Genomic DNA, 20870 nt, shown 5'->3' on the forward strand with positions numbered 1-20870 from the left:
TGACTGTACAGTGATAATGTTGTACAATGATGTACAGTACTCTTGTACACTTTATCAGTGCAATAGAGGTGAGAACAACTGACGATACCACGGTATTTCTATAGTGCTGATTGCTCCCTGGTAAAACTATAGGGCTCAGAACACCCTGACAATGCTGTGGTTTTTCTGTAGAGCTGAAGGCACCACAGAGAAGCAGTAGGGCCGTGCAGTCCCTGACAATGGTATTGAACTGACTACACCATTGCAATGCTACAGACCTGAAGACACAGGGGAGTATTGAGGGCACCCTAACCGTCTCATGAGAGGCTCATGGCATCACAAGAATGTTACAGGGTTCCCTTGAGTTTCTTGCATAACACTTATTCGGAAACATCCCTATACTTTTCTTTCCCATTATAATGAAGATATAATGCAACAAAATAAAGACAGAAATTACATTACCAGCTGGATTTCTGTTGATTAAAACCACGGGGTTGATTGGTTCGGTTGCCATGGATCTTTGCACGTGCTATGGATAAACTGTTCAACAGTTTACGATGGCTGAGCTCACAAGAGAGAACCCCATGAAAAACAAGCTTGACTCACATTTAAATAACCAAGCTCTTGTGTTAATTGTGCTTTGTTTGTTCTCAAAGTAGAGCCCCACCTAGATCAGCCGAGAGAAAAAAAGCTGAGTTAAAGCAATCTTATTATAAATGATCAGATCTGATTTGGCCAATCAGAAGTATTCCCTGCAATAACATAGTGGATCCAACTCATGCATAGCAGTGTGATCCTTTTAGGATTTTACCAGTTGCAGGGCTGCTGTGTACTTTTTTGTACTGATAAAGCAGAAACTAATAAATTACTAACAAAGCAGAATAATGTGGAATTGCTACAGTACTTAAATGTGACATGCCAGGAGAATGAGAACCTCTAATCTAATAAGCATGAAATCACCAGCAACCAGCCACCAGTGTCTATGCAGCATGCTCCTGTAGCCGGATCAGACTGCTGTGCAGTGGAAGTCTGGTCTCTTCCCCTTCCAAGCAGAAGAAAATTGAGTTGTTCTGGAGTGGTTTGTCTGGGGCTCACGATCTTGTGGCTTTCACAAACCTCCATCACCCTGGAATACAAAGAAAGCAAATAAATAAGAACAAAGAAAACACGGGCAGACCCGTTATACTGTACGTCAGTGATCCAGATTGCCGTGACAAAATGAAATGATGTGTAAAGGGAATTCTCTTTACGGACAGTGGAAATATGGAGGTTTGGGATTGTTATAATGCCTTAAACTTTGCCTTAAAAACGGGAGGCTTTTCCCATGAGAATTAATGAATAAAGTAAGGTTAGGAACCATAAATGACAGTAAATTTGAGTTTGTTTTACTTGTAGCTACCCAGATACAGTACAGAGGGCCCTGTTAAGTCCGGTTACATTCCTTAATAAAGCAATTTATAGACTTGGGAGGGGAATTAATCTCCATAAGGAATAATGTAGTTAGCTAGAGACAGTTCAGATACAGCTATATACTGTATACTATACAATATTTAATGTATAGCCCATAATAAAACAAACAGAAATAGATAGCATTACCAGCTCCTTTCGAACTGTGGTCTCGTCCACAGCAATAATCATTTGGTGCTTAAGGGCAGATTTTCTTTCTACACTGTTCATGCATTTGAAGTTAGTGATCACACCTGAATCCATCAGTTGGATCAGCGACGTTTTGCATGGTAAGAAGATTTCAAGTTTAATAATGAGGCACAATCAATCATAATCTTAGCGTAACAACAGTTTAAATTAGAATTTGATTAGATTAAATTAGATTTTGCTTTCAACATTTTTTTAATTCCAGAACAGAATGATTCACAATCCTCTTTGTTGCTGCTCCTTAGCACCTTGAAAAACATCATAAATGCAGGGATTTTTTACATGTAGTGGGACGTCTTATAATAGAGACCATCTATAGTTCTTTTGAGACTTGAACAAATAAAGAACGGGGCTCTGTAGTTTCTGTGTGCAGCGTGAGCAGAGATTCCTGAAAATGGTACAGGATTTTTAATGATAGATGCATAGCAGCTTGAAGTGAGAGGATGGGTGAAAGGGCACGCATTCATTATTTTAGGGGTTCAGTCTCATTCTTTATGGACAAGAAAAGCTGAAAGGTCCAGTTTCCTTAAAGCCATGTGTGTTTTGGGGAAAAACAAAAACGTGGGAGATTAAAAGTGGAGCTTCAAGATTAGGGCCTAATGTACACTTTGAGGATTGTGGGTGCATTGAGGCAGGACATCCTACAACCTCAGCACAGCAAGTCAGAAAACTCCATCTCCCAGAGTTCAACAGTCTTGGCCACACTCTGCAGGAAGCTGCTTCCCATGATCCCTATTGTATATGAACTAAACAGAACACATCTTTAAGAGTTACTTATTGTAGCCCTTGATTACTTATAATCTCTCCTGTGCCCCTTGGGCCCAACCGTGCCATTGGGACCCCAGCACCCACGAGAGAGGCTTCTCGTCGGACAGAGCGCCGCGCTTCACCCACCTCTCTCCCTCCTTTCTTGCGGCAGTCTCCGCAGATGCAGCCCAGGCAGCCGTTGAAGACCTGCACCCCGCAGAGGATGAGCTCCAGCCCGCCCAGCCCCAGCAGGATGGAGAAGAGCACGATGTGCCACAGCACGATGTTCTCCGGATCCGAGCACTTCCACCAGATCCCCTCGTCCACCAGGTAGCTTTGAGTGGGGGCAGGGGAGTGACAGGGTTGAGAGAGAGAAAAGAGGGGAAGAACATTGTCTTCACTGTACAAATGGGAAACACAGTCAACATCTCCCCAAGCTTCCCTACACCGCCACAAAAAAGCTCCCCCAACCCAAAGAACACAATCTGAAGTATGCAGCTGCTTAAAACGGCATGCTTCAGGTTTAGAGCATTGTCTTCTGATCCGAACGGAGGGGCAGGAAGGGGCACTCACTTGCCCTTCGTGTCCGCGAAGGGGTAGCCCCACTCAAGGGTTTCGTTCTGCAAGCACAGCGGTCCTCGGACCAGCCCCGCAGAGGCCACACTGGTGCAGTAGAGAGCCCCCAGTATCCCGAACACCGAGGAGAACACCGAGCTCAGCATCTGGAGAGACACAGAGGGTCACACACCCTTTTTAATGCAAACTGCTATTTTTCAATATCAGCCTGAAACCCATAACTAAGGTAGACTAGGGCCTTCAGCTGTATGGATTCGTTGTATGAAATGTTAAATTTGTGATTCATTATTATTCATACAAATCATGCATTCAAAATACTATTCAACACCATAACTAGTAAAATACCCTTTTAATTTGTTGTGATGATTAAGATGTCAACAGCTGAGAGGAGGTAATAAAAAAGTAAGAACACACTTGGAGCTTGCATTAGCCAGGAAGTTACTGTAACTCATGTCACAAAAATAGCTGTGTGTACAGTGTGTCTCTTATTGAAGTGAGTGCTCATTTAAGGAGGGGTGAGAGTAAAGCATCTATAAATGCCTGTCTTCTGCAGATTTTCAGTAAATATTGTGTGCTCCTCTTGTTAGCATAGTATATAATTAATATAACCATAGTTTTCAATTTTAAAGTCTTGTACAACGTACAGTAGCTCATGAGAAATAGCCTGGTCTAACAGCAGGTGGTGTAGTGACCGCCTTTCTCCAGCAGAGGGCAGTGCACACGAGCGCCTGGCCTTCGTTTGGAAGCTCTTGCAATCGTACAAAATACTGACCAAGCTTGTAATGCCTTTTCTTGTGTAATTTCTTTTAGATTTTTCAGTATTAAGCAAACGTTTGTATTTTACTTTTGTGAAAACATTCTAACCCCCCAGCACTCGAAGTCAGTTCTTGATTTGCTTATTCCTAAATGTAATGTACTGTAAAACTATGCTGTTTCCCTAATTGTCCTTCGTATAGTAGTGGAACCTGCAGAGCTGAACCTGCAGACTTAGCATACCAGCCAAATCCTAAAAAGAAGTAGGAAGTTGGGTGTCATCCTTTTGGACAGGATTACCCTGATCACAAAACCTTGTCCCCCCCACCCCTGGATCTGCAAGGTGTCACTGTGCCTTAACCGTACAGCCAGGTGGTTCGGTTCTCACTTTCTAACTGCCTCCCTCCACCACTCTATGTGTAAAGAAATCCTTTTCTGTTCTCAAGCCCTCAACAAATCAATGAAGCCTGAGACCTAGTGTGGGCATTAACAACGAGCCCAAGGATCTCAGTCCCCTCATTGCTCCTCCCTCCTCTGCCCTGCCTCTCAGGTAAGTGACTGAGCAGCTGTTGTATGCTTCGAATTTGGGCAGGGGAATGAACAGAATGAGAGCCTGGAATACAGAAAGGGGGGAAAGTAATAGATCAGAGAAGCACAGTACATCATTATTGTGTCACATCTGAAAACGACCAATCAGGAGCGAGCAACTGCAAACCGCCTCCGCCCCCTTTCTCTCACCCGGCAACGGTTTCCACAGCATCCGGTTCCACAGCAGCCCTTGCCTCCGGCTCTGATGGCGGAGCAGCTCGGACACAGCATCTGTAACACACAGCCCAGGCCAGCAGTGAGCTTCCTTCGTTCTTCCGGCACACTGGCAGGCCCTGGCGACGGACAGGCTGACATCCTCACACCGGGGACAGAGGGGCTCCTGTCCGAACCCTGGAGGAACTGAGGAATGGCGGCAGTTTGCCCCAACATCTCCCCCGTACCCTAAGACACTGGTTCCTCTGCAGTCATCAAAGGCTGGGGTTACTGTTCAAAGTTCAGTAACTTCTGCAAAGTGAACCGTTTCTCAGGGCACCATTTGGGGTTCGGAACTTGGGCACACTGGCAAATGTTAAGCCCTGGGTGAGTTCTAAGCGGAAATGTAACTTCAAAACTGATTTAAAGTATTTCAGTTCAGTACATTTTTAAACCAAGCCAGCAGCTCTATCACCCTGCACCTCTCTCAACTGGCAGCCCACTGGAGCTCAGCAGGTGTGAGCCTGGCCAGTACCTGGATGAGAGACCTCCTGGGAAGCTAAGGTTGCTGCTGGAAGAGGTGTTAGTGGGACCAATAGAGGGCGCTCACCCTGCAGTCCCTGTGGGTCCTAATGCCCCAGTATAGTGGCGGGGACACTATACTATAGTGGGCACCTACACCTACTGTCTTTCAGATGAGACGTTAAACCGAGGTCCTGACTCTCAGTGGTCATTAAAGATCCCCGGGCATTTCTCGATAAGAGTAGGGAGTTATCCCAGTGTCCGGGCCAAATTTCCCCCCTCGGCCTTTACTGTGGCCTCCGGATTGTCCCCATGTATGATTGGCTGGCACTGGCCCTGCGATGGACTGGCGCCCCCTCCAGGGCGTACTCTGCCTTGCGCTTGTTGCTTGCCAGGTAGGCTCTGGCTTCCCGCGACACCGTACGGTATAAAGAGGTTTGGCAAATGACATGGCATTTTTAAACCCTGAAGCTGAGGGTTATGCTGAACTAGTTTAAGACTCAGACCAGGGAAAGTGATCAGACAGACACAGGACAGCATGCGGATCTCTCTGGACTTTGTGACCCACAAGCCTCTTGTCTTAATGCCAGCACAGAGCAGACAGGTTGGAGATTTTGAGGAGCTGGGGGGGGTTTTTCTTGTGCCCGATCACGACCACTGCAGTGACATGACATCTGCCTTCCCCCACGGGGGCCCCGGCAGCTGGGGACACGCGGGGGCGAAGAGGTTCACACTCACGAACAGGCCGCCCCCCAGGAAGCCGCCCATGAGCAAGGTCTGCAGGCTGGTGTGCTTGACGTCCGGCGAGGTGCCACTGGGGAAGAACAGGAGCAGGTTGGCGATGATGCAGCAGAAGGCCGAGGTGAGCAGCGTCAGCCCGATCAGCCGGGAGCACTTTCCGGTACACATGGCGGAGAGAGTCCTCCAGGAGCCCAGCGAGCGGCGGAAAGAGATGGAGTAGGAGCTGCCCTACTCTGTAGCGAGTCCCCAGGCCTTTTCGAATAACCAACGCTTTACAGTGCCTTTAAAGGTGGCTTCTCAGAGCTCTTTTCCCTTTCTGTGTCCCTCTCTCCTTGTCAAGACAGAAAGACTGACACGCAGCGGCTGAGAACGAAAATCCTCTTTGCGGGTTTGCTGTCCTGTTTCTCCCTTCCGCTCGGAAGTAAGGGGCAAAGAAAGAGAGATGCCAAGAGCCCCAAAGAAGAGCTCCCCTTCTTTTTCTCTTCACCCCAAATCTCTCGTTCCTCCTCTCGCTGGCTTCCCGGCTCCAGTGAACTGTGTCCCAGGTGCCCTCTGTTATCTGCTGAGCTGTTTGCACAATTTACGGTTCGTTTGCAGGGGATGGGGGGGGCAGCTGAGCGAATGCCGCTGGCTGATTGGACACTGTGGGGCCACGCAGCCCAGCCGGAGGCCCGGTGAAGTGGGGGAAGACACCCAGGCGTGACACGCCAGGGCTGTAGAAACCACCGGGGTACCAAAGTCCGGTCCTCTCGGTTCATTTTTTTTAGTTTATGATAGCCATTATTATTACTCCTCTGCCTTATCAGTTGATTTTTTTTATTTTATGGTCACCGTTATTATTACCCAGCAAACATGCTATATATAGTTCAGGTGGGGAGCTGCGTCAGCATGCGTAGGCTGCAAAGGAACGAGTAATAGGTTTATTCCATGCTGAAAAAAAGAAGAAAGAGAACACAACGTTTCGGCCGTGGAGCCTTCTTCAGGGGTGAAGAAGTCTTCTGTCTTCTTTTTTCAACATGGAATAAACCTATTACTTGTTCCTTTGCACGCTATATATATAGTCTTTCACATCCAGGCTGTGCACAAGATTGTGATTCTGTGATTGGCTGGAAGGGAGCTCTGAAGCCCTCGCTGGGAGGTGGGGGACTCCTCACTCCTCACTCCTTCAGGAATTACTTCACCCCTATTGCTCCAGTCTGCCTGGCTGGAAGAATTAGTATCGGTTCCACCCAGGTAACCCTGCAAATGGATCTGCATCCACCTAGAAAAGAGTCACGCAGGTCCTGCTCAACACTACAGAAGCCAGGGTACAGTATGTTCTGGCCTGTTGAGCCTCTGGTCCCGAAACGGAGTTGTTGGCATTGCACAGTGGGCTCCCATTGTACAGCAGTCTGATCCAGTCCGGGTTTTGCCATGTTGTAAGGCAGAGTGCTACAAGTATAGACTGATGCACAATATTGAATCGAGTTTCGAGGAGGCTGATCTGGGCTAAACTGAGTGTGCGAGCTGCAGGAAAAAAAGAATTTGCCCTTTTGCTGCACTCGACTATGTGATTGAGTCGTAGGTCTTGCTATGAGCCAGGGGCTGTGTTGTTGGCAGTTCACATTTTGATTGCACTACTCAAGAACTTACTCTGTCTAAAATCACTGGTGTGTTCCAAGTGTTTGTCTAGCTGTAGCTGGGTTAAGACGCAGGTAAACACAGATGATCAAGGACCTGTGTTCTGGTCAGTCTGGGAGACCAGGTTCAGCATAAATAATCTGAACATTATTTTAGAGACCCTGTTGGCATATTTATTTTAGGAAATTCTGATTTCCTGTATTGTGGAAACCTCAGCCTAAAGCACTTTTGTACTGTCACAAGCAGCATCTGAATTCACCACCTTACAGTCCAGTGCTGCACACTCCTTGGCCACAGGTTCTGATTTCACATGTCAACCTTGGATTCTTTGGTAGGGAGATCAAGCTAAACATAATCTCCACTCCCAGTCAGTGATGTATTTTAAGAATAGACACACCTTTTGAGTTGTCCTTTCTGCTGTCTTGATTATTTACACTTGATTATTACTCTTTTACCAGAGCTGTACAGTATCAGAGCCTATTAATAACTCAATTGTGCTCCAGAGTTATTATCTCTGAAGGGGCAGAGGGTTCACTAGATAAGAGGGTCCATTTCCTTGTTGGAGTGACAGCACTTGCTTGTACCTGTACTTTTTTTCCATTTAATGATTGCCAGTGCTGTTCATCAGAGAGGGCCAGCAAAGACGGATAAGCTAAGCTGTGAAAATGATGGCCTCCTCTTTCCTGTTCCTCCTTTAGAAGGTGTTGTGGCTCCACCTTTCGAAGAGCCACTTCCAGTCATTCAGCCTGGCAAGAGCACCACACTTCTGATGATCACACCTCCACTCGTACAGCTGACCTGATCTGTTCATACTGCAGGGACGTGGTTGATGCTAACTCTGTAATCATGTCCTTCTGAGCAACCCACATCTGATAAGGAGAATTATTAAAGCCCAGGTTTGTGTAAGCAGAGAGAGCTGCTCATGCTGGGTAAGGTGCTGAAGGTGCTGCTGAAGGTGCAGTAGGGTCAGGGCAGCAGTGCCTTCTGCTGAAACATCTTGTTTTCTCAAAACCTCTGCAGAGATTGGTATAATCTGCCAGCAGCCATATCACCCTGCACCTCTCAACTGGCAACCTACTGGAGCTTAGCAGGTGTGAGCCTGGCCAGTAGCTGGAGGGGAGACCTCCTGGGGAAAAACTAAGGTTGCTGCTGGAAGAGGTGTTAGTGGGGCCAGCAGGGGGCACTCACCCTGCGGTCCATGTGGGTCCTAATGCCCCAGTATAGTGACAAGGACACTATGCTATAAAACAGGTGCCGTCCTTCGGATGAGACATAAAACCGAGGTCCTGCCTTTCTGTGATCATTAAAAATCCCAGGGTGTTTCTCGAAAAGTGTAGGGGTGTAACCCCGGCGTCCTGGCCACATTTCCCATTGGCCCTTACCAATCATGGCCTCCTAATAATCCCCATCTATGAATTGGCTTCATCACTCTGCTCTCCTCCCCACTGACAGCTGGTGTGTGGGGAGAGTACTGGTGCACTCTGGCTGCTGTTGCATCATCCAGGTGGGGCTGCACACTGGTGGTGGTGGAGGGGATCCCCATTACTGTAAAGCGCTTCGAGTGGAGTGTCCAGAAAAGAGCTACAGTATATAAGTGTAAGGGAATTATTATTATTATCATCATCCTCCTGGGTGCTTGCAGACAGGCAGAACTGCTCCAGCAATGCTAACATTCCACTGCTCTGCTGTGGAGGCCCTCAGTGGGCAATGGTTATTTTTCCAGCTGGTGAAAGAATGAAAGACAGCGTTGACGGATGTAAGCGGTTTGTACGGAGAAACCTCACAGAGTGGTGGATCAGGCCAGGAGCTCCCCTTACCAGCAGAGCCAGGGTTTATGACCTGCTCGAGCTAGTTCTGCACAGAGAGGAATCAGCCTTTTTTTCCATATTGAAAAACACCAAAATTAGCTTCCTTTCTTTGGTGAAGCTCTGCTTTCCAGCGGTCACTCAGCCTCAGCTACGATGTCTGCTGTGTCCCAAAGGACTTCTTCAGTGATGCATACTGAAGGCCATGCATGCTCTCCGGTGTCCCAGTGCTCAAGAGACCCCCGCTGCAATTCTTAATAAAGATCATGTGACCTCTGCTGGATCCCAAAGATCACATGACCCTTGTATAAGCAAGGTCGTGGGTAAAAATGCTGAGCACAAGACTGGAACACAGACTTGTGAAGGAAAGACCAACCATAAGATGAAAAGAGCAAAGTGCTAATCACCAACAAAGTACAGAAGGGGAAAGTTAATTCAGCAGAAAAGTCAATTAAAGGTAAAAGGAAACCAGTAGCTGGTGATTGCACTACTTCCCAGTGTGAAACGATAACCCTTCTATGTGGTGTTGACAACACCAACTTATTCCCATAGGCTGTGCCTAAATGCTGCTCAATCACAGTACATAAATCACCAAGAGTTTGTACAGTTTTAAGTGCGTTTTACGTTTACTTCTTGCTGAAACGGCACTTTAACATACAAGACACTTCCCCAGAGTCACCTGTTTTACAGCTCTCATTAACAAAACAACAGGATACAGTCTGGTTGGCAAGGAGACAACTAGGAAAAGAGGACCATTTGACAACTTAATTTAAACTTAATTAAGTGCGACTTAAGTGCAGTCGCACTTAAAATCATTGAGCCATATACTTCCTCAATCCCCAGAACTTATATTTCAGTGGGGGCCAACTTACACCACATAACCGATAAGAGGCCCTCATTCTCCTCAGATGAAGCGGTCAGAAGAACAGAAAAATAAACACTTTCACAAAGTCACACAACCTGCACATTAACACTATTTCCTTGCCTCGGAATTCAAACCGCAAGGGCAGATGTGGAGAACCAGCTGCGATCTTCTAACTCCCTGGAGCCCTTTGCCAAGAAAAGACCCTGCATGCCTTTACCTCTCTATAAAGGTACAAAAAAGGTGTAGGGAATTAGACAACAAAGAATAATGGTGGTACACCCCAGATAAATGAACTCTTTTACACATATTTTGCACATTTCACCAGCTTGGTGCAACCCCACACTTTATTAGCAGCTGAGCACACAGGGGAACTTCACAGGAGCAAACCATCAGTTACACCTTCAGTCCTGCACCTCCCTCTCCATTATATTACGACCTCAATTTCGTAGGCGGCTCCCGTTTTGAAGGGACCTGTGCTTAGGGCAGGGTCCGGGTGGCTCCGGTCCGTCTCCCCGGCGACGGGCCCAGCGGCAGGGCCGCGCCCGGGCTGGCCGGTCCGCCCCTCGCCGCCGTGCGCGCGGAGGTGCCTCTTGAGGGAGGTGGAGTGCCTGAAGCTCTGGCTGCAGGAGGAGCAGCCGTAGGGCTTCTCGCCCGTGTGGATCCGCTGGTGCACCTTGAGGTACCTCGGCTCGCTGAAGCTCTTGCAGCACTGGCCGCAAGGGTGGCGCTTCTCCTTCGGCGCCCGCGGGGGGCGCCCCGGCGAGGGCGGCTGCGGACTGCCCCGCGCGTGAATCCGCCGGTGGGACCTGAAAGTCGACAGGTGGGTGAAGCTCTTCTCACACGTGGCGCACTTGTAGGGCCTCTCCCCCGTGTGGATCCGCCGGTGCTCCTTCAGAGTGCCCAGCTGAGTGAACCTCTTGTCGCACACCGGGCAGCTGTAAGGCTTCTCTCCGGTGTGAGTGCGCTGGTGGATTCTCAGCTTCCCCGGCTCGCTGAACCTCTTCCCGCACTCGGAGCAGCAGTTGGGCTTCTTCTCCCGGTGAGCCCCCTGGTGCTTCTGCAGCTGGGCAAGCTCGCTGAAGCTGTGCCAGCAGAGCAGGCAGCGGTAGGGCCTCTCCGCCGCGTGCGCGCGCCGGTGGCGCTTCAGGTCGCGCGCCTCGGCGAAGCTCTGGTCGCACTCGTCGCACTGGGAGGGCCGGGCGGCGGAGTGGATCTTCTGGTGCTCCTGCAGGGTGCCCAGCTGAAGGAAGCTCTTGCCGCACGCCGGGCACAGGAAGGGCTTCTCCCCGGTGTGAATGCGCTGGTGCACGCGCAGGTTGCCCGGCTGGCTGAACCTCTTCCCGCACACGGGGCAGGGGCTGGTCTTCTGCCCGCTGTGGATCCCCTGATGGACCTTGAGGTGCTTCAGCTCCTTGAAGCTCTTCGAGCAGTCGGGGCAGCGGTGGGGCTTCTCGCCCGTGTGGGTGCGCTGGTGCCGCTTCAGGTGGTACAGGCGGGTGAAGCTGCTCCCGCACTCCGCGCAGCTGAAGGGCTTGTCGCCGGCGTGCAGCTGCTGGTGCTCCCTGAGCTTGCCCCGCTTGCGGAAGCCCCTGCCGCACTCGGCGCAGCGGTGGGGCTTCTGGCCCGTGTGGACGAGCCGGTGCTCCCGGAAGGTGGAGGCGTGGCTGAAGCTCTTGCCGCAGGCGGCGCAGTGGTACGGCCTCTCGCCCGTGTGGATGCGCCGGTGCTCCTTCAGGGAGCCCAGGTGGGTGAAGGCCCTCCCGCAGTCCGCGCAGCGGTGCGGCTTCTCGCCCGTGTGGACGCGCTGGTGCTTCTTCAGGTGCCACAGCTGGCTGAAGTCCTTGCCGCAGTCGGGACAGCGATAGGGCCTTTCTCCCGTGTGAACGCGCTGGTGGACCTTCAGATCCCAGGGCTGGGTGAACGCCTTCCCGCACACGCCACAGTGATGCAGTCTTTCTCCGGTGTGGATCCGCCGGTGCACCTTAAGGTTCCTGAGCTGCGAGAACGATTTCCCGCAGTCGGGGCAGTTAAATCCGCTTCTCAAGGCGGCGGAGGTCTCAGAGCTGGCCTCTACCCCCGCGTCGGCCTGGCGCTCAGATTCACAGTCCTCTTCTTTAATACACACCACAGCCACTTCTGGAAACCCCGGCGTTAGGGCAGCTGGCTCCGTTGCGCCGTGCTCAACGCTGGGGGCACCTCGTGAAGGGCTCTCATCCATGACGCAAACGAGATCTGCCTTCTCTCCTTGCTGTGTGTCTGCTTTGGAAAGTCTCTCACCTGGGCACCTACAAGAACAGAAATGGTGATGCTGTATAGAACACACATACAGAACTGCCTGTAGAAATAAAAAGAAAGCTGTCATGTTTTTTAGACAACTATCACTATCCTTGACCGAGAAAAGGAATGCAAATTCACAAAGTCAGAACCTTTACAAGATTCTGGACAGAGGGCACCAAGCCTCATAAGCGGTTGAATCCCTTCATGTGTGGCACATACGCCTTGATTTCTAATAGCAGACTACAATGCAAACTCAGCTTCGGCTCAGAAGAACAACATATTAATCTGACTTACAGTGACATCTCTTGGGTGGTTTGCAGGGAGGACACAGATGAAGACCATGCTGGTTTCTCGTCTGTCGCAGGGTCCGATTCGCCAGTCAGAGATGCTATTGAGGAAGAAGTAGCCAGAGCAGTCCATAAACATGTGCCATTTTCAAAAAGAATTATTAAAAAACATGTACATACACTGCTGTCCTTAAATATTAGACAATCACAACACCAGATGTACTGTAATTACAGATGCAACTCAACATAGATTCTACCACATGTTCACAGATGTTCCAGGAGATATAGGCCCACTAGGCCAACAGCTGTTGACACAGCTATGTAGTGAGCTGCAGCATTCATGAATATCCCTAATGCACTCAGTGGACGTGAAGTCTGTGGACTGTAAACTTTAAAAGGTGTCTGAATTGACACATTCTGGTCCACCTCTGCCTTCAGCAAGGCACTAGAGCAGCATTTGATTTAGAAATTCTTCAGTCTTCAGCACAAGGTCAGAGACAAGTAACGCAGCCATAATGAGAGACACAGAACAACCAGAGCTACCAGCAATGGACTACATGGGCCAGACAGCCTCCTCTCATCTACAGCCTTTCTTCTGCTCCTGCGTTGCTGACGAAGCTCACTGGGCTGACTCTGTCCAGGCTGCTGGCAATCGTCTCTGTTTCACACTCAAGAGAACTGTCAGCCTTTTCTGCTCAAATTTATAGTTCAAGTGTGAAAGGAAAGGCTTACTCTTCTTTTCCCCCTCGAAGGCATCAGAGATGTGGGTATGTGTGGTTTCAGACCCGGCATCAGAAGCTCCTTCATCCTCTTTGCTTTTGTGCCTCATCCCCTGCAACAGAGGCACTTCACTCACCATAGATCTCAATGAGCTTACTACTGATGACTTCATCAGTAGAATCATCCGGTTAATGGGGTCAACTGAGTGACAAATGGGAGTGTAAGGAACACTATGAAAGCAACAGAGCAAGTGTTACAAAAGGAAAATGCAAAAGAAATTCCATACAATTTCTGAATTCACATTATTAAACACTGTTACTTAAAACTTACTTGCAAAACAACCTCCCTCTTAGAAGGTGCTTTTCTTCTTAGAGGTTTCTTTGATGTTCCAGCAGCGACAGCAGCTAGCCTTTCAGGCGAGGACACAGAAAGAGCATCAGGGCAGTGAATTGTGGGAACGGCATCCTCTTTCAGTTTCAGACGGTTTGTAAAGCGCAGCTTAAACTTGAGCAGAGAGGAGAGCTCAAATGCATCATCCTGAAAATGCACTGAACACAATCTGCTGCGCTTGGAGTGCCCCCTCCAGCTGGTTTGTCTCGTCCTCAGAAAGTCATTCCAAAGGCTGCACATGCGAGGGTCTTTCGGGAAAAAGAAGAGCGCAACGCCGTCTTTGGTTGACCTTCTGCAATTCTCTGCAACGCAGCCTGAAGACATTGTGAAATCTATCTTCTCTATCCAGATACAAAAAAACTCACAGTTGATCAGAATGGGAATTGACAGGAGACCTTAGCTAGCTAGACACTCCGCCAACCAGTTCAACCTTTTATCTGCCTCCTGTGAAAGGCAAACACAAAAATTAAAGTCACATACATTCCACGTAGCGCCACCACCCTGTATCCTCATCTCCTTAGACCGCAGTAGCTGAGCAGGGTTGGGCCCAGTTAGTATTGGGAGAGAGATGGGATTTCTAAGAAGAATCTGATTGCAGCTCTCACTGAGATGATCTACAGAGGTCCTGACATCTTGCTTTGCTATTGTGAGAGCACAGTGCTATAGGGACCACATTTCCTAGATTCCTCTGTGGGAATGAGCAGCTGCTCTGTCACCTGACCAGTTGCAGGAAGCTCTAGAAGAACCAGGAATAGACAGCTTCCAGCGTTGGTCTGTGGGACTGGGTGGCTGTAGCCTGAGGGGAGAATACCTGTATGTGCTAATCGCTTGACCGGGGACTTCTGGGGACTTTTTGAGGTTTTGTTTTTTGTGTTTGTTGCTCTGGACCCACCAATTTTCAAACCTCCTGTTGTGAGTTGCCCACGGGTATGTCACACTCTCATTAAAGACATTACAGCAGGGGTGCTAGTCCCAGTCCCATTGGTTAAATTCCATTCCCAAGTGGTTTCAGACTAATATACACATAGTGTTCAGTCTGTTAAATAATTTCTTCAACTATTCTGCTGCATGGCAGGTGCTAGCACAGAATTATCATCATAAACATCGACGGTTTTCATTTCACAATTTTAATTCAAAAATGAGATGACGGTCCAACAGCTAGGGTAGTATACTTCAATAGAGACGACACAGTTAGAAGCACGTGTGCTAACATGACTTTTTACAAGATTGTGTTCTGTTTTGGTCCCCTCTTTCCAGACGGTTTTTGCAGCTCTGTACATGCTGCAAAGAACACACACAGACTACAATAAAATGTTTGCTCTCATAGCGCGGTTAAAAAAAACCAACACAAGTTAAGTTAAAATTAAGAATCTTAAGCCTTGATCAAAGGAAGAAGTAATTGAAGACTATTTGAAAAGTACAGGTCAATGCATTTATCTACCTGCCTCACAACTTACTGTCGTCTTAATACAAATTACTATAACATATACTTTATATGAAGTGCAATGTTAGCTAGGAATATTTCTGCACGCAGATTGGAGCACAGGTGACACCACTGATCGACAGGGTTCTCCAGGCAATCGAGGACGGTTTCAAAGCTGCAGGCGGCACTGGTGGTTATTAGCTGTTCCGGGGAAAACTATAACTTTCTGTTGGAGCTAGAAAACTCACTCGGAGTATCTGCGGAAAACACAGAACCTAAATGCCCATCACGCACTACTATTGATATGTAGGCACTTCCTCAATACGGCAGTTTTTTTTGCAGATAGTAAAAGTACAGAACTTAAAACTCATACCGTACTTGTTATAATGCGTATTACATTTATTACTGAAAATAAAACATCCTGAGTCACTATTTTATTATGCTCATTAACTTATAAGGGTTTACCTGTTTATTTCTTACGCCCCTCATCATATCTTTGTTTACACTGCAGGTTCCAGCAACAGACGTCTTCCCTCCAGCACCACGGCGTGATGGATATTGGTTCCGAGCTGTGGGTTTCGTCTTTGGCGTCACGATTCCTTATTATCATTCAGACACGTTGGTCTTTGTTCGTAGGAGTTTACCTCAAAATGGCTCTTATCTCACATCGGTAAAATTCCCATTGAATTTGAAACGGGACACTTTGTTTTTTGCACTTTGTATATCCTAGTCGCCCTCTTCCGCGGCGGGTACATTACCTCACCGTCCAGACGTCAGGACCTGCTGGTAAGGTAGAATTGCAGTCCCTAACCACCATCCTTTACGGTTAATGCCAACCCCTGTGCCACTGCGCCACCTCGGTAGATCTTTTCGTTTCCCCTATCCACGCATCCCAGGTTGTCACACCTGTACAATGTATTCGTGACATGGATCACGAAAAAGTGATCATTCAATGGAGAAACACTTTGTATCGATGCTTGCCTTTTAAACCTTAATAAATAACGAACACACCTTAAAATTTAAATTAGTTATTGGAGATTTACAACAAGGAGTCCGCAAAGTTGCTCTTAGGAACTAAATAACGCGGAACCAGTTACCCAGAGCGATTACTGCTCGGGGGACGGAATTCAGTGGTCGGGCGCCAAAACAAAGATGCAAAGATAGAGGAGGCTGTCCTTGTGTCTTTCAGAAGGTGAGGACTTAAAATACCAGCAACAGATCTATCTGTAACGTAGTTCAAAGTTTACGTGGATAAACGGAATAGTCTTGCATGTCCCTAGTTGTAAACGTTCACTATGAGGAACAGAAAATTCTGGGTTTCTTCTAGCTAGGGCTGCATTCCAGTTAACACTACGGTTTAATTTAACCAGCAACATCGGCAAATTTAAATACGACGTTATATTTGGAAGCCCTCTAGTTTCATTAGCTGCGGCTGGAACTGTGCAACCTCTCACCATTGGAAAAAAAAAATGAATGAGTGAATAAATGGAAAAACTTGATTTTTGTTGTCAAGTATAAGTGAAGAGAGATTGTGCAGCTGGGTATGACATATAAAGAATGTAAAGTAAATATAACTGACAGCAGAGTCCGTCTACACGAGTTAGCAAACTGTATCTGCAAATAGCCAGACGTACAAAGATCTTTTATTAATGTAAATTTATTTGCATATTATTTCACAGGAATGCAAAGTCCACGCAGGCTTTATGGAATGACTTTAAAGAGGTAACAGTTTCAAATCGCCTGCACTGTTCAAACATGTTTGTCTCTAGTCCGGCTCTCTACCATCTATATCCGTTGAACTATGGATTCTAAAGTAATTTATGAATTATTTTGATAATAATTAGGACTTCGACATTTCTATTACTCAAGTTAAAGACCCCTGGGTTCCACACGTTTTATCACCATTTGCCTTGAAAATAATGCAAAATCGGCCTGAAAAAAATGGCGTTAAAATAATAAAGGTAACAGTTCCTTGCTCTTGTATAGCATTCCATCCCTAAGACTTGGGGATTTTGCAGGACCTGAGTGGAATTTATCAAGGATACGAGAATTAACTCCCCTACTCTTACGAGCAGTGCCAGGGGATCTTTAATGGCTTCAGGCTGGACATCTCATTATATTACAGGAACACTTTATGTTGTATTCCAATTTTTTAACAGTAGGTAAAGGTAGTCTGTTAGCCATTAGGCATTTCGATTCATACACCTAGCGGTGAAGATGTGTAGCTATGGTTTCATGAGCATTTTATCAAACAGTGTTATAATGTGGTGTAGATAATTAGGCCTGCACTATCCTGTTAACTCTTCGGTTAACACTGGCGCTTGCGCTGAAAGAGGGAGCACACTTCTTTTTCCTTTTCAGAAGGGCAGAGAAAATCGGGCATTTTGGTCACATTGATGTTCCAGATGAGTCACTAGCCCACTGTGACTGGGATCCTCCCTTCTCCGTGCCCCCCTGCTGTTGACTGGGAGTCAGCCGGCGTTCCACCTCAATTTCACATCCCAGTACGATGGTTGTAGCTTTGAAGTACGTCGATAAACAAGTGCTTATTTCATGCTGGGAAGCTATACAATATAAAAAATGATTCCGACTTAAAATATAACAGAAAAAAGATGGGGCTTCTAGAGCTGTCTAGAAATGGATTTGTTAGTTTACTAACCAGTATTTCCCAGTGGGGTGTTGGGGGTGATTGATTTCAGCCAAGACTCTGATTGCCCTGCAGTTACAGAAAACAGGCATGAAAGGTTAAAATTAAAACTTGCATACCCAAAACCTGCAGGAATGAACCGACTTGGTTGACAAAGAATTACGGTATGGCTAAAACACGCTTCTCTTTACTCTCCCTGCAGCTCACAGATGGCAGCCCACTGGAGCTCCGCAGGTGTGAGCCCGGCCAGTACCTGGGAAAGCTAAGGTTGCTGCTGGAAAAGGTGTTAGTGGGACCAATAGGGGGCGCTCACCCTGTAGTCTGTGTGGGTCTTAGTGCACCAGTGTAGAAAAGGCGCTTCTGCAAGTGCACTGAGTTGCTAAATGCTCTTCGTTCACAGGTGAACAGGAGATGGCTGACCCTGGAATGCAACAGGTGTCAGAGATCGTGCTGGTCCACATTAAAGAGGAGTTCGCGCCTCTCGACAGCGAAGTGGTGAAACACCAGCATGACTGTGCGGCACAGTCAGAGGAAACATCCGAGCTCCTCTATACGAAGGGAGAGCTCCTGAAGGACTCCTTTCATGTTGCCAAGGTCACAGACCCGGACTCTGGCTTGCCCGTCAAGGACGTGAGGGTGTGTAAAACAGGTTCCACTCAGGACAGTGGCAGCGCGGGAAGCCGAGAGCCGGGCGACCGCATGGATCCGGCGGCAGAGAAGCCCTTTCCTTGCAGCCAGTGTGCAAAGAGCTTCAGCAAATTAAAAAGGCTCAGAGAGCACCAGCGGATTCATCTGGGGGAGAAGCCCCACCTCTGCCTGGAGTGCGGCAGGAGCTTCGCCACCCTGTCGGAGCTGAGGAAGCACCAGCGCATCCACACGGGCGAGAAGCCCTTCCGCTGCTCCGAGTGCGCCAGGGGCTTCAACCGGCTGAGGAACCTGCGGCGCCACTACCAGGTCCACACGGGCGAGACGCCCTTCCACTGCCCCGTGTGCGGCAACAGCTTCACCACCCTGGCGGTCCTGCAGCGGCACCAGCGCACCCACACGGGCGAGAAGCCCTTCCGCTGCGCCCAGTGCCAGCGCGGCTTCCGGCAGGTGGGCCACCTGCAGTCGCACCTGCGCACGCACTCCGGCGAGAGGCCCTACGGCTGCGCCGACTGCGGCAAGAGGTTCAACGAGCTGGGCTCCCTCAAGAGGCACCGGCGCACCCACACGGGGGAGAAGCCCTACTGCTGCGCGCGGTGCGGGAAGAGCTTCATCACGCTGGCCGAGCTGAGGCGGCACCACAGCACCCACACGGGGGCCAAGCCCTTCGAGTGCGCCGCGTGCCAGAAGAGCTTCAGCCAGCTCAGGAACCTCAAGAGGCACCAGCAGATCCACACGGGGGACAAGCCCCACCCCTGCGCGTCCTGCGGGAAGCGCTTCATCACGTCCTCGGACCTGAAGCGCCACCGCCAGCGCGTGCACGCGGCCGAGGCGCCCCAGGTGGGGCTCGGCGTCAGAACGGTTGTGGTCGGTTAAGTGAAACTGGCTGGGGCGTGTGGAGTAGAGAGGCAGAGGCAAGCCAAACTCTGGACGTGTTAACTGAACAAATATGATTACCGTATAGCTTTTTTTTTTCCACCTGGAGAAACTTGATTATCGTTTTCCATCCTTCATTGCCCTCTCTGTATAATTCCGCAGAAAGTCCGGATTTCTCAGTGGGGACAGAATGTATATCCATTACAGAATTCCAGGGATTTCGAATTCCTCCCCTCTGCAAGCACACAGACAGACATGCGGACTGTCTCGGTCATCTGCTCTATGGGGGGAAACCAGCAGATTCAGAGCTAACACCTGTGTCTTATTGACAGTTCTTATTGATCTTTAAGGCAGCCCTGCCAAGAACTGTTTCCTTTCCCTTCAAATAAATGTGCAGGTTGCTAAGAAAACAAGGCATCGAGTTCTTATTTCATGCAGCGGCCGTGTATCTTGTCTGCCTCGCATTCTGGCATTTGTTGTTTGTGAAAATGTTAAGGTAGAAACAAATTCATGAATAGTAGACTACAAAAAAGAAACATCAGCCACAGGCGTTAAGCGTAATCTTGATCCACAAGATTCAGTTGTTAAATGGTTGGGTCAGGACTGCCCTCAAACACAGTACAGTTTAGATTTTCCAGTTCAGATACTTTAGCACCACCCTTTTAAGAGTTTCTGTGTTAAAGCATGCAACAGCATACTGAATTTTGCACATTTAAAAAAGGGGTTTACAAAAGGGAAGAGTTAAGTTACAGTTACAGTTTGAAGCAAAATCGATGGCTAGGAATCTTATAAGTGCACAGTATCTAGAGAATGTGGAGAATGTAACTGGGATACATTTTTCCTAAGAGAAGTTTCCTCTTGGCAATAAATCACTGACTGTCCTGTTAGGGACTTTTTAAGGAGACTTGAGTCTTTTTGCAGTGGTGAGTGTCACCATCAGGCCCTCTGTCCTTACTCGTGATCAGCTACATGCTGTCTGCGATAAGTAAGTTTGATTGCAAATGCTCCAAATATCTATTCTGACGGGAAGAAAACAAGTGTTCCTAATTTTATATACAAGATCCTAACTAAAAGAATAGCCACAGGTTCTCGATCTCTAGCAGTTTAAAAAACTAACAAGAAAGTGGATCAGATACTAGAGAAGGTCGCTCAGCTCGTCTTGTTCACCCAGTTGCTAGCGGTTTGAAGATCCAAGGATCACATCAGCAGACTTGTGGCACTTGGCCTTATTTTAGAATTAGCCACACTTCTAACTGGGAAAACAGTCAAACGTAGTGGTTTGGAGAAGTGGTTAGAGCTCTGGAGCAGGTGCTGTAGGTGACCTTGAGTGAGCTACACAGCTCCGCTCCATTAAATACTGAAAAAACAAGTCTCTGCGTCCTCACTGTCGATGAGAATTTGTTCTCTGACTTGGTTGGATCTGGTTACAGGGATGTCACAGGCCAGAAACCGAACCCTAAAGGGGAGGGGTGGCCCCCCCAAAACCAATGGCCTTCCTGGAAATTCTTAACTAACAGGCATGTTTTTATACACCAAACATCGACCAATCCCTTCTACACAGCCTATTGTTCCTTTGTTGAACGGAAAACTGCATCACACACCC

General features: G+C 48.2%; 3 protein-coding genes across 7 annotated transcripts; 1 reads left to right on the forward strand and 2 right to left on the reverse strand.

Annotated features, from left to right (window-relative positions):
• Nucleotides 1–78: 78 nt before the first annotated feature.
• tm4sf5 (transmembrane 4 L six family member 5) lies at nt 79–6279 on the reverse strand. Its single transcript, XM_088911087.1, has 5 exons — nt 5710–6279; nt 4447–4527; nt 2953–3101; nt 2527–2713; nt 79–1105 (listed from the first exon to the last, which is right to left on the reverse strand). Exons 1-5 carry the CDS (start codon nt 5878–5880, stop codon nt 1088–1090), a joined length of 606 nt encoding a protein of 201 aa, XP_088767213.1. The 5' UTR covers nt 5881–6279; the 3' UTR covers nt 79–1087.
• Nucleotides 6280–9744: 3465 nt separating this feature from the next.
• Nucleotides 9745–15984, reverse strand: LOC148838603 (uncharacterized). Of its 2 annotated transcripts, none has more exons than XM_088911077.1 (5): nt 15565–15984; nt 13617–14120; nt 13299–13398; nt 12574–12667; nt 9745–12287 (listed from the first exon to the last, which is right to left on the reverse strand). In XM_088911077.1, exons 2-5 carry the CDS (start codon nt 13998–14000, stop codon nt 10427–10429), a joined length of 2439 nt encoding a protein of 812 aa, XP_088767203.1. In that variant the 5' UTR covers nt 14001–14120; nt 15565–15984; the 3' UTR covers nt 9745–10426. The 2 variants fall into 2 exon arrangements, with proteins under 2 accessions (XP_088767203.1, XP_088767204.1); XM_088911078.1 differs by having other exon boundaries at nt 13299–13516; nt 13617–13695; nt 15565–15812.
• Nucleotides 15985–16214: 230 nt separating this feature from the next.
• LOC148838604 (uncharacterized) lies at nt 16215–19677 on the forward strand. 4 transcript variants are annotated; one of them, XM_088911385.1, is made up of 4 exons: nt 16215–16291; nt 16779–16821; nt 17461–17625; nt 18147–19677. In XM_088911385.1, exon 4 carries the CDS (start codon nt 18158–18160, stop codon nt 19265–19267), a length of 1110 nt encoding a protein of 369 aa, XP_088767511.1. In that variant the 5' UTR covers nt 16215–16291; nt 16779–16821; nt 17461–17625; nt 18147–18157; the 3' UTR covers nt 19268–19677. The 4 variants fall into 4 exon arrangements, with proteins under 4 accessions (XP_088767511.1, XP_088767513.1, XP_088767514.1 ...); XM_088911387.1 differs by adding an exon at nt 17949–18029 and having other exon boundaries at nt 16240–16291; nt 16779–17625; XM_088911388.1 differs by having other exon boundaries at nt 16240–16291; nt 17433–18029.
• The last annotated feature ends 1193 nt before the right edge of the window (nt 19678–20870 follow it).

Source organism: Atractosteus spatula, chromosome 3 (assembly GCF_055471065.1).
Source record: "Atractosteus spatula isolate fAtrSpa1 chromosome 3, fAtrSpa1.hap1, whole genome shotgun sequence".
In the NCBI taxonomy this organism is placed as follows: domain Eukaryota; kingdom Metazoa; phylum Chordata; class Actinopteri; order Semionotiformes; family Lepisosteidae; genus Atractosteus; species Atractosteus spatula.

Bases quoted from the DNA above. Each gene is read 5' to 3' on its own strand.
- tm4sf5 (XM_088911087.1), bottom strand. From the start codon at position 5,880: ATGTGTACCGGAAAGTGCTCCCGGCTGATCGGGCTGACGCTGCTCACC. The intron at 4,528-5,709 runs GTGAGTGTGAAC...TGTGTGTTACAG, and splicing joins TCCTGGGGGGCGGCCTGTTC to ATGCTGTGTCCGAGCTGCTC. The intron at 2,714-2,952 runs GTGAGTGCCCCT...CCCCACTCAAAG, and splicing joins TTCGCGGACACGAAGGGCAA to CTACCTGGTGGACGAGGGGA.
- LOC148838603 (XM_088911077.1), bottom strand. From the start codon at position 14,000: ATGTCTTCAGGCTGCGTTGCAGAGAATTGCAGAAGGTCAACCAAAGAC. The intron at 13,399-13,616 runs GTAAGTTTTAAG...CCTCTGTTGCAG, and splicing joins AGAGGGAGGTTGTTTTGCAA to GGGATGAGGCACAAAAGCAA. The intron at 12,288-12,573 runs GTAAGTCAGATT...CTGTTCTTGTAG, and splicing joins ACCACCCAAGAGATGTCACT to GTGCCCAGGTGAGAGACTTT.
- LOC148838604 (XM_088911385.1), top strand. From the start codon at position 18,158: ATGGCTGACCCTGGAATGCAACAGGTGTCAGAGATCGTGCTGGTCCAC.